The sequence below is a fragment of the Gymnogyps californianus genome, chromosome 5, assembly GCF_018139145.2.
Source record: "Gymnogyps californianus isolate 813 chromosome 5, ASM1813914v2, whole genome shotgun sequence".
Classification (NCBI taxonomy): domain Eukaryota; kingdom Metazoa; phylum Chordata; class Aves; order Accipitriformes; family Cathartidae; genus Gymnogyps; species Gymnogyps californianus.
This window is the reverse complement of record NC_059475.1, coordinates 2,117,617-2,129,938: the sequence shown is the minus strand read 5'-3', so window position 1 is coordinate 2,129,938 and position 12,322 is coordinate 2,117,617. Positions and strand designations below refer to the sequence as shown.

The window sequence follows — 12,322 nt, the reverse complement described above, 5'->3', positions numbered from 1 at the left end:
AACTCTGTTTCATGCTTCTTCCCATGTTAAGAAAGGATATTGAGAACTGGGATTTCAACACATAATCTTTTGATCTAACATTGAATTTTGTTTTTGTAGGAGGACAGTAACTCTGTTGGGCATTAAAATATGTATAAATTAGGCATTCTTCTGTTAAATCTGTGTAATTAGACTGCAACCAGCATGAACAGGGGTTCAGCTAAATGTACCATGAGAAAACTTTCTCAACATTTTCTCATTTCTCTGGTCACCATAATAGACAATGTAAAATGGATGGTATGTTGTGTCTGGTACATTATTTTCCATGACAGACTTTCTTCCCTTCAGAGAAAAATATGACCTCTTGTTACACTTATCTTGCAACAGATTTGATTTGACTTTGTTACTATTTCTTATCTTGACAGTTAAACCACCAGAATAATAATGGCCAGGGAAAACCAAAGCGTAGTGACAGAATTTGTCTTTCAAGGCCTTTCCTCCCAGCCAAGGACACAGACTGTTCTTTTCATAGTGTTCCTGGTTTTTTATCTGTTTACACTGGTTGGGAACATCATGATCATGACAGTGATCAGAGCTGATTGCCAGTTGCAGTCACCCATGTACTTTTTCCTTGCCAACCTGGCCTTCTTAGACATCTGCTATGTCTCCAGCAACATCCCCCAGATGCTGGTGAACCTCTTGACCAAGAAGAGGACCATCTCCTTCTCTGGATGTGCTGCTCAGATGTATTTCTCTCTGGCTTTTGGCATGACAGAGTGTGTCCTGCTTGGGGTCATGGCCTATGATCGATATATGGCAATATGTCACCCCTTGCTCTACACCACTGTCATGAACAGGAAGGTTTGCATTCACATGGTCGTGGCTTCCTGGACCAGCAGCCTGCTGAGCTCCATGGTCATCAACGTCCTCACCTTGCGGCTGCCCTTCTGCGGGCCTGACATCTTGAACCATTACTTCTGCGAAGTGCCAGCAGTGCTGGCCTTGGCCTGCACCGACACTGCCCTCATGGAGTTGGTCATCTTCATCTTCAGCATCCTCATAGTCTTCATCCCCTTTCTTCTGATCATCACCTCCTACGCCCATATCCTTTCTGCCATCTTGAAGATTCAATCTGTACATGTGCAATCCAAGGCCTTCTCCACCTGTGGATCCCACCTGACGGTGGTAACCATATTCTATGGGACAGCCATCTGCATGTACCTGAATCCTAAGTCGAGGCCTCCGCAGGACAGGGACAAAGTGGTTGCAGTGTTTTATACCGTCGTAGCCCCAATGCTGAACCCCCTCATCTACAGCCTCAGGAACAAGGACGTGAAGCGTGCCCTGAGAAGGGCAATGAATAGACCCAAATCCCTGTTTATTTAAAGGCTTTTCAGGGACTGGTAGTATTGCATTTAGTTCTATGAGTTGAAACAATACTCAAATGTGATTATTTCTCTACCTGCAATTGTCCTAGACTTATCATTACAAAGACTGAAATGAAATCATAAATGTGCTAAATTGAACAGCACCTAAACAAAAAGACCTTGCATACAAATAACTTTCTAAATAATGTTTGGGATTTGGCCTAAAACCCAGAGGCTAAATAAAGACATTGCGACTTCAGCCTGCCTCACTGGCAATTCATTTAAAATAGAAGTGCAAAACGCCAATAGCATCATGACAAGAAAGAAAAAAAAGAAGAAAAAAGAAAAAATAGTTTAAAAAACTGTGAGAAAATTAAGTGCTTTATATAAAGCTTAAAATATATTTTGCTTCTGAAGGGTTTCATAATTAACTTCAGAGCGTACAAACATTTAAGTTATGTTGCAAACAGGAGGTGCTACTGTGATTTCTCTTCAGACCTGAAGATTTAACATCTGTTATGTTGGTTAGCAAACAAAACTGCCATCTTCTCCAATAAACGGTGCAGTTGGTTGCAACTCAGATTTATCCCCTTGCGCTGTGAGCATTTTCTCAACCCTGTTTCCATAACGCACTTTGCTTCCTCTGTAACTGATTTCTGCCCCTCTTAATTCCTACTGCATTTCAGTCCAACTCTGGGTGCTCACGGGCCAAGATCCTTCAATGTTATTTTGCCATGCGGTCACCTGACAGTAGATTATTTTGTTTTCCGATTTGAGTAGAGCATAATCAGACATGAACATCAGAGAGGGGTTTTCTTTCTGTAACCCAAAGACAGATCCTTAGGTTTTAAGTAACCCAGGCAAGATGAAGAGTATTTCAGACCTCCTGAACTTACTGCCAATTAAACTAACCTTTTTAAAGATGTGCTTTGTACTCGCATTCACGCAACGCAGGTGTTTTTGCTCCCCACCCGCTAGCTTTCTCAGTCATGGACGACTGTGCATCCTCCTTTCTGTGGTGTGGGTTTATTTGTTACTCAGTGACATTATAGCCAAAATCTGGATGCTGTTGGATGCCACTGTAATTCTAATTTCATATCTGAATACCCCACTGACTACAGAGGGAGAACTCCTCTCCACAGACTGATCATCCTTCCTTATGTAGGCATATTTTGATGGCTAAAGTTAGATGGAATAATTCAAGCCTAGAGAAACCCACAGAAAGTTCTTCCCCAAAGGACTTCAAAGTCTAAATAAACCAATGCTTGAAAAGAAAGCAAGAACAAATCCCTATGACATCTAAGACATGTACAGCCAAGGCAGATAGAGCATCTTTAAAGCCAAAATCTTGTCTTTCCCCTTTAATTTTGCGGTCCAAACTGTTCTGCTCTAAGAAATATCCTCCAGCTTTGTCCCTTTTTCCTTCTGCCTGTCAAATAACCATCACCAGAAGCACCTGAGGAAGGTATCAGGAAAACTAGATCAAGCGTATGGAAAGTTATAACAAAACATGGTGGGACACAGCCGACTTTCTGATCTCTAAAGATGAGAGTCATCTCACATGTTTTTAAAAATCTGTAGTGAAGCGTCTAAGTCTAAGCTAGCTCCCAAGGCTCTGAGGTGGTTCGCTGGGCTCCTTGTACGGTGGGCAGAGAAACTCATCCCGTGCTACGGTAAGTGTCTAAGAAAGTACCAGTGAATTATCTATAAATGAGGGAAGAAGAAGAATCACATTCATGAAGTCAGAGAGCTAGACAGAAATGTGTTTGCTTGGTATCAAGCAGCAGTGCAAAAAGTTCCTTAACCTGGCTGAAGGGGCAGTGGAAAGGCTTCAGAAGGGTATTGAGAGGGCACATCAGCGGAGAGCGCAAGGCGTACCCCCAGCTGGTTTGCCAGACGCAGGTCTGGAAAGGAAACCTCATTGGTTTCTGAACTGCTGGACAAAGCTGCTCATTCATAGCCAACATTAGACTTGAGGGAAAGCTGTCCAAATTCTACAGCTGTACTAAAGAAAGGCATACTAAATCCAAACTGCTGCCAGGACAGTACGCTGGCTGACAGATTCGTGTGTGAATGGAAGACTAAGAAAGCAATTCTCACCTTAATATCTCTCTTTTTTTTTTTTCCCCCAGAGAAGGGAGGTAATGAAATTGATATGCTTGAATAATATCCTTGAAAAAATGTAAAATACAAATAAGCTGTCACAGGCATCTGTGACCTGGTACTTATTTTGTGTTTCTGCCTCTCTGTGTGTCCAGGAAAACTGACTTTTAGACACCTGTTTCAAGATGATTCTAAACAATTAGTTTTTAGAGTACCAGAGTTAGGCAGGATGAATTTCAGCTTTTATAGATGCAAGTATACCTGTAACCTTACAGGTATGCAAACACTCTCTCCCCACCCCACCCAGCATGACCGAGCTTTAACAACACATCTAAAAATAACAGTTGTCCCAGATACACAAATTTGTAATTATAATTTCGTGGTGTACCTTCTTTTTTTAAAGTTTGCCAACACCAAACAACCAGCCTTAATAGGCAGGATTTGTACTGATGTGGTTTCCTCTGCAAGCTAGCAGAAAGTGGAGTCCCAGCAGAAAGTAAAGGAAGTTTTTTTGAGTGAGACTGGTACTTCTTGTCCCCGCCTAAGGAAGATCACAGCAGCGACTAGAAAGGTGTTTTGAGGGAGATCGGTGCATCCTGACCCTGCCTGGAGGTTGAAGTGTGGAAAATGCAATTAGTGAACAAATGTCACTCATTAGCCAGTATCCTACGCACCAGAAGTGTGCTTACACCCGTCCCACACAGGGAAGGACCAAACTAAGGGATAATTTCAGCCCTGGCTCTTTACACTGCTATCAAACACCAAGATCTGGAGGTGGCATTCATGGGTCTGAGTCCAGAAACCCATCCCAGAGAGACAGGTCTGGGCTCTCCTGCTGCTCACAGCAGGGCACGTGGCCCCAGCTGTGGCTCTTGCCTTCCTAGCAAGGGCAGGGAAAGGAGAAAGCTTATTTAGTGTTGTATCTTCAACTACTCCTTTACTCTTATGCCATGTAAGATACAAAACATATGAGGACAAACTCCTTGCTTAGGTTTTTGGGCCGATTGCTGTTCCCTGGGGGAAAGTCACATGCCAGAGGTCTGCCCCGACTGCTATACGCCACCTTTGAGGGTGGCCAGGGGAAAGGTTTGGGTCTGACATCTGGCAGAAGTCCTTGCTGGGGCAGGACATATTGCCACTTTGATGAACGACTCATTCTTCACAGCCCCAGCAGAGGCGTGCTACGCTGGCAGATATTCCTGCTGCTCAGCACCGTCCCGGACCAAGACCCTCCAGCCACCTCCCAGGAGCATTAGTTAGCCTTGAATGATGTCAACTGAGCAAGCCCAGAATTGAGTTTGGACCTGGTGGGCTATGTACTGGAGAAGTCTGCATCTCCTGCAGAGTCTCTTGGGATAGCGTAAGTGAGCCCTTGGATAGATGAAGCCTTTAGCGGGTAAATGCAAAGATAAATGCAAAGATATTCAGTGCAGAGTAAGCCAGAAAAGGGGAAGCGTAGCCAGCGCCAGACACCAGCCTTTTCCTAGACCAGCCCAAGCTCCCACCACACCTAAAGGACTCTTTACTTTTTAAAAAAACATTCTTCCCATGAGTGAAAGATAGGGAAGATAAGGCAAAGATGAAGTATGTGATTAGTGAAGGCAAACAAATGCATATGAACTGTACTTGTAGGGAGAACAGGAGATTTCTTAACCCTTAACGAGACTAAATAAGAGGCCTTGTCTAGCAGTAGGTGGAGGCAATAGTCATAGCATGACCCACTGGAAGCCTCTCAGCAGGCCTGAACTCCAACATCAGCTAAGTCATTAAATCTATTTCCATCACAAATTACCCTTCTCCCTTTCCCAAAAGAAGGAACTCCCCTGGGGGCCAGCCACCCAAGAGTCATCAGCTTAACAAGCCCTTCTGGGCATCCTGAAGAAGCCTCTAATGATCTTGAAACCTTCTTAGAAAGCTCATAGTAAACCTACCTCATTCTTCCTAACGAGCCCCTGGGGACAACTTCACAGACACTAAAGAGCAGGAAACTTTCCTCTTTGTTAAAGGCAATGAGCACTTCTAAAGCAGTTTAGTTTGTCACAACTATTCTACACCCTGAAGTTGGTGGTTGTAGAGTTCATGGGTTGGCATACATCTTTCCAGTCCTCCACTCGGTTGGTACAGAAGTTACCACTGGAGTTTGAAAGATAACAGATCTGTGCATCACACCACCAGCAGCTGAGAGAGCGGCTGCCCCTGGCCAACAGCTTCTGGTTGGCAGAAGTCACCCAGCACCTTGCAACAAGTGTTTGGGACACCACAAGGCGTCCATCAACAGCCACAGCCATGGCAGAAGATGAACCAGATTCAGGGTTGTCGTGGTTTAATCCCAGCCAGCAACTGAGCACCACGCAGCCACTCCCCTCTCCCCCCTCCCAGTGGGATGGGGAGGAGGACTGGAGGAAAAAAGTAAAACTTGTGGGTTGAGATAAGAACAGTTTAATAACTAAAGTAAAATAAAATATAATACTACTAATAATAAAAATATAATAATAATTGTAATGAAAAGGAATATAACAAAAAAAAGAGAGAAATAAAACCCAAGAAAAGACAAGTGATGTAAAATGCAACTGCTCACCACCCACTGACCAATGCCTGAGCCATGATCCATCCCTCCCAGCCAGCTCCCCCTGTTCATATACTGGGCATGACGTTCCATGGTATGGAATACCCCTTTGGCTAGTTCGGGTCAGCTGTCCTGGCTCTGCTCCCTCCCAGCTTCTTGCACACCGGCTTGCTGGCAGAGCATGGGAAACTGAAAAGTCCTTGGCTTAAGATAAGCGCTACTTAGCAACAACTAAAACATCAGCGTGTTATCAACATTATTCTCACATTAAATCCAAAACACAGCACTGTTCCAGCTACTAGGAAGAGAATTAACTCTATCCCAGCTGAGTCCAGGACAAGGGTTCATCCAGGGAGTCCAGTCAGAAGCAAAAGGTGCTATGGATGGAGATAAAACACAATGTACATACTTTTGCCCATCCAGGAATAAAACTATCTACAGCACAGGTCCAAGGTCCATCTAGGAGCCAGATGCAGCCAGGCACACCTGCAATGTGGCGTAGGGAAGGCCTGAAGGCCCCCTAAAATGGAGGATCCTAGTCCATGGGAAGAGGTGAATGTGCATGTGGTGAGGCAAGAAAACACCAGGTGAGGTTGATCAGGTCCACTACAACCTATTGTTGCCATCAGGGTCCTGACCCACATGAACTGCCCCAGTTCACAGATGCTAACTGTGCTGGTGGTTCTCAGTTGCTTTCTGCTGCTTGAGGGGCTGAAGTCTGTGAGGTGGTCTCCTCCATAGGCAGCTCTATCAGTAAAAGCTTGATCTGCAGCCATCCAGGGCTCATCCTGACACTTGCCCTCCATCTCCCTCCCTTGCAGATGTCAAAGCATAGTCCTGTCTGCTGCTGCGTTGCAGCCTTGCACCTCCCCGAGACATGCTGCTGCTTAAAAACAATTCACTTGGATAAGGTAGTGAAGAACATTCGTGTGTTAAAAATGCTAAATGTTGTGAAAAATGCTATCAGTCCTACTGAATTCACTGTTCACGCAGGCCAACGTCTTGGCAGGCGTGGGGGAGCTCATAACTTCTCTCTTCAGACTGGGGAAGGGGACATTAGCACCTTATTTCTCTTAGAGAACCTCTTGTAATCGAGCGCTTGCCTGAATCACCAGTGGGGTGGTGCATGGCGTGAGCTCCTCGATGCGACCTGGAGCTGGCCCGTGTGAGCACGGGGGAGTCGAGAAACACCAAGCACAACGCAGGGGTCTGCACCCTGAGGCGCTCTCAGCAGAGTCACGCATGAGGAGAGGCTGAGGAATAGGATGGCTGATGAAATTCAGCATTATCTATATATAAAGCAATGCACAGGGGGAAATAAAAAGCATTCACTTCAGGTCAGAGCCCCAGGTTTTGTACTTGATCACTGTTTCATATTCTGCGCTGAACTAAGCAAATGGGAAAAGTGCCTCTGGCTCTCAATATAATCTAAAGAAAACTTACTTTAAGGAAAGACTCAGAAAATTAGTTTGAACAGCTCATTTAATGTGTTCTTTATATATACAGAAAAGTATATTCAGCTGAAGGATATGAAGTTATACATTTACTATCTTGGAGGCTAGTGGTGGTCAACAAATAAGCTAGTGCAACATTTTATGATTCAGCCTAAAAATACTCAGATATATTACATAAGTTTTTTCAGAATTAATAACACTTTATATTTTATCATGGCTTTTAAAGAATTCCTCATTAGTACTGCACATTAAAATTCATGCTCGCTCAGCATGTGCACCAAGCATTCTGGAAATACGGTTTGCAGTCAGACTGCTTAACAAAAATGGAAAATAGAAACAAATAGTTCTGGTTAACCAAAAAAGAGTGATGGTTCTAAGTAGCTGCAAATATTTTGACGGGAACTCCAACTACTGCACCCTGGTTGTGCTGCCATTCAGAGAGACCTGGAAAGGCTGGAGAAATGGGTCAAGAGGGACCTCATGGAGCTCAACAAAGTCCTGCACCTGGGGAGGAATAACCCCAGGCACCAGTAAAGGCTGGAGGCCGACCAGCTGGAAAGCAGCTTGGCAGAGAAGGACCCGGGTGTCCGGTGGGACACCAGGCTGACCATGAGCCAGCCCTTGTGGCAAAGAACATCAAAAGCCTCCTGGGCCGCATTAGGAAAAGCATTGCCAGCAGGTCAAGTCAGTGAGACCACACCTGGGGTGCTGTGTCCAGGTCTCAGCTTCTCAGTGCACGAGAGACAAGGACATGCTGAAACAGGATCAGGCTTAAGGGACTAGCACATCTCATACCAGGAGGGAGCTCAGATAGTTCAGCCTGGAGAAGAGAAGGCTCAGGGGGGATCTTATCAGTGAGTGTCGGAGGGGGAGGGGGTAAAGAAAACAGAACCAGACTCTTCTCAGTGGTGCCCAGTGAGAAGACAAATTGAAAGACAGAGAATTCCACCTAAACATAAGAAAAAGCTTTATTCCTGTAAAGGTGATCAAGCACTGAAAACCCAGAAAGGTTGTGGGGTCTCCATCCTTAAAGATATTCAGAGTGGACACGTGCCTCGACAGCCTCTCTGGTTGGCCTGGCTTTGAGCAGGTGGTTGGACTAGGTCATCTCCAGAGGTCCCGTCAAACGTCCGCCATCCTGTGGTTCTGTGTGAAGATCCAGATCGTCACCGTCTCTGGCCCACAGACTTACCTTTCACCTTGTTTTGCACAGTGGCATCATGATTCTTGCATGGGAGGTAGAGTAACTGGGCAAGAAGTTTGTACTAGAGACAAGACCGATGTAGCTATGTTAGTGGGCACAGTTTGAGAGCAGACTAATTAATGTTTCAACCCTAACATATGAGGTGCCAAATGGTTTTGGAGGCAACAGTCTCAGAGACCTAGATGAAACGTTCTTCTTAGAGAGAGAAAAAAAGGAGAATAATATAACATGAGATTGTCTTTCAGAAGTACGTTTTCTTCCTGATAAAACTGCTAAGGGCATGCTTCACCTCCTTGTTTCTCAGGCTGTAAATCATGGGGTTCAGCATGGGGACTACAATGGTGTAAAAGATGGATGCGATCTTCTTGCTCTCCAGTGAGTTTGATGAACTGTGTTGCATGTAATTAAAAGCACCACACACATAGAAAATGATGACAGCTGCCAGGTGGGAGGCGCAGGTGGAGCAGGCTTTGCGCCTGCCCGCAGCAGAGCCCATCCTGCCCACGGCCACCGCGATGCAGGTGTAGGAGGTGAGGATGAGCAGGTTGGTGGTCATCATGTTGAAACCCACAAACGCAAACATTAAACCCTCATTGAGGCGCGTGTCGGTGGAGGCGACGACGAACAGCGGTGGCCCGTCGCAGTAGAAGTTGTTGATGACCAGGGGACCGCAGAAGGACAGCCGGAGCAGGGCAGCTGTGTGCACGATGGCATTCAGCAACCCTGCAAGGTAGGACCCAGCAACGAGGCTCATGCAGACGCCAGGAGACATGAAAACCTCATAGAGCAGGGGCTTGGAGATGGCCACATAGCGGTCATAGGCCATGGCAGCCAGCACGTAAACCTCAGCTGTAGCAAAAACAGCATAGAAATAAAGCTGCGTGAGGCAGCCAGCAAAAGAAATGACTTTGGTTTTTGCTGGAAGGTCCAGCAGCATTTTGGGGCTGATGGTGGAAGAGTAGCAAACGTCTAAGAAGGACAAGTTACTGAGGAAAAAGTACATGGGGGTGTGAAGCTGGGGGCTGACCCTGATTAGGGCGATCAGGATGAGGTTTCCTGCTAACGTCAGCACGTAGGTGCCCAGGAAGAGCACGAAGAGGACGGGCTTCAGTTGTGGGTGCTCTGTGAGTCCCAAGAAGGTGAACTGGGTCACCTTGGTGCAGTTCTCATCAGCCATTTTTACATCACTGCAGAGAGACAGGGAGGGAAGAGGGTGAAAAAATTCCTGATGCAATTTCCACTTCATAAATATCAACGTAAAAAGTTGACACCGTCATTGAATTTAAATGGAAAAGAAAAAAATGTAAGAACTGCTGATTTTTTTCTTGCAACGACAGTGCTGTCTCTGGAAGAAACATCAGCAGTTCTTAGAAGTTTTTTTTTCTTAAGCCTTAACAGAAAGCAGTTTGTCACAACCTCTCCTTTGACCTATCAGTTTCAAGTCCCGTATCTGCACAAGGATTTTTTGGGGCACATGAAGTGTTTCATAAATATCCTGTCCACAGTTGCAATCATGGAACCTTGTTCACACTGACGATTTTTCCTGTATTTCAAACATCTAGTTCACTTCAAACATCTTAAGGCTACAGTTAATACAAGGTCCCATCACAAAGTGAAAGCGTAACTTGGAATTTAACATCCTGGGGGACAGTGGCTGTGCTTTTCAGTCTAGGAACCGGTATCTTTTTATCTATGCGCAGGCTAGGTGTAGTCCTTCCTTCTGGCATCGATTCCTTGGTCGTTAGAAGTAAGATCCATCTTGCTTTGGATGACCACGCTATACACAGCTATAAATGAGCTGAGTATTGGGCCTCCCAGGCAACATACAAAATTAGCTCTTCTGACCTATTATGAACTACTTTGCTTGGGATAAGACAGCTCACCCTCTGAGGGTACCTTGACTATGGGTACCCTCAGAAGGTAGATGACCTGTTCAGAGGTTGACACTTGCGCTGTAGATGTTGAAAGGGAGAGCGTTATCAATCCCAGCTGCCTCCCTGCAGATCATCATGGATGCAACATAACTCCTGAAGACTGACACTTTCACTTGTAACATTTTGACCAAAGATTGCCCAAGTGGGTAAATCTCAAGGCAAATTTTCCCTTCATTACGTCCTTTCCAGTTCAAGATTTTGATCTCTTTTGCACAGCTAATGTGAAACTGCTCAAGCAGACATGTAAAATACATATCATTCATTTAAAAATCCAGAGCCAATTGTAGTTAAATAATATAGATTTTATTAAACATATCGAATCAGAAACTTCTGGGATCAATCAAGTGAAAATAATCTCAGCATTTTTACAGAATGACATATTCTCTATAAAGGAGTTTTCATCTTTCAGCCTTCCTCAAACAGCCTCAAAGATACCTACAATTTTATGCCTTCCAAACTCCCTTTCAGTATACTGAGACGTATGTCTGTTTAAGCTCTCATTTTCATAGGCTTTAGAAAGGATTTTCCAATGTGTAATAGAGCGCCAACATGCTCCTCCAACTCGGTGCATGATACAATCCTTGGCTTTCACTCCCACGAATGTCTTTATTGAGAAGCTCTCAATAGCATTATCAGAAAATATGCTTGCTAAGATTGGAGTCAGACACTTCCACAGGGCAATTCTATCCATCTGGAAAAGCTCTCAGATATTTGAGGTGAATTATCACTTGTCGTTGCTTACTTCTTGCATTTAACGAGAGGGTAGACAGACAGCGCAGCTACACTTATGAGGTTTATTTGCGGTATTCAATCTCACCAGTCACTAAAACTCCTTCTTACAGATTACAGTAGTCATGTTTATTCTCTCATTCATTCATGTCTCTTCTCCTGCAGCTCCTGGGGGTGATGCAGTGAAATACATTTGAGGAGTATGTCTGCAGAGTGCCTTTTGTCAGTACATATTCTCTTTTTGAGATCTCCATTATTTTGAGAATGGTGATCAGTGCCAGATATTGACACCCGAATAGGCATTTCCATCAATTATGATTTAAAACTTCCCTCAGTTCCTCATCCTGTTAATATACATGAGAGTCCTCTACAGTCTTCAGCCAGACTTGAAACTTCAGACTCTTATGCCATTTATACCAGTGATTCAGACAAACTTTCAAAACTGAATAATAATGGTGAGCAATTTTGCCACCCTTCATTTTGAAGACGGGCCATGGGCAAGACAAAATGACAAACTTAGGAAAAGCTGATTTTAGCCACGTGATTTAAACACAGTGCTAAACTAAGAATCCTTATTTGTTGTGTTTATTATCTGCTGTGATGCTCAAATTCCTCGTGAATTCATGTGTGAAAGTGTTATTCAACATGCATTGTCATTTTCCTCCTCTTCTTTTGCATCTTTGCTGCATTCTTTACCACTAGATTCTTAATAAGATCCTTAATTTTCCTACCTTACATAAGAGCTTCTGCAGTTTTTCATAGTTCTCCTCCATCCCAGTGAAACTGCAGGCAGGTAGGATCATCAAGCAGGTGTTGACGGAAGATTTTGTCCACGCACAAAATTACTTAGTTGTTAACAGAGACTCATGAGGACGGTCAACACCTTACCATACAGCACAACTTTGTATCAGAAATTCACCCACCCTCTCTCATTTCAAAGGTCGCCCATGTTATTTGCAGACCCACACTCAGCAATTATTATGCTG

The 12,322-nt window shown here is 44.4% G+C and overlaps 2 protein-coding genes across 2 annotated transcripts; one reads left to right on the top strand and one right to left on the bottom strand.

Annotated features, from left to right (window-relative positions):
• The first annotated feature begins 423 nt into the window (after nucleotides 1-423).
• LOC127016583 (olfactory receptor 2D2-like) lies at nucleotides 424-1,365 on the top strand. Its single transcript, XM_050897181.1, has one exon. The coding sequence runs from the start codon at nucleotides 424-426 to the stop codon at nucleotides 1,363-1,365; it is 942 nt and encodes a 313-aa protein (XP_050753138.1).
• Nucleotides 1,366-8,914: 7,549 nt separating this feature from the next.
• On the bottom strand, nucleotides 8,915-9,862 carry LOC127016584 (olfactory receptor 1052-like). The gene has a single exon (XM_050897182.1). It carries the CDS (start codon nucleotides 9,848-9,850, stop codon nucleotides 8,915-8,917), a length of 936 nt encoding a protein of 311 aa, XP_050753139.1. The 5' UTR covers nucleotides 9,851-9,862.
• Between the last annotated feature and the right edge of the window lie 2,460 nt (nucleotides 9,863-12,322).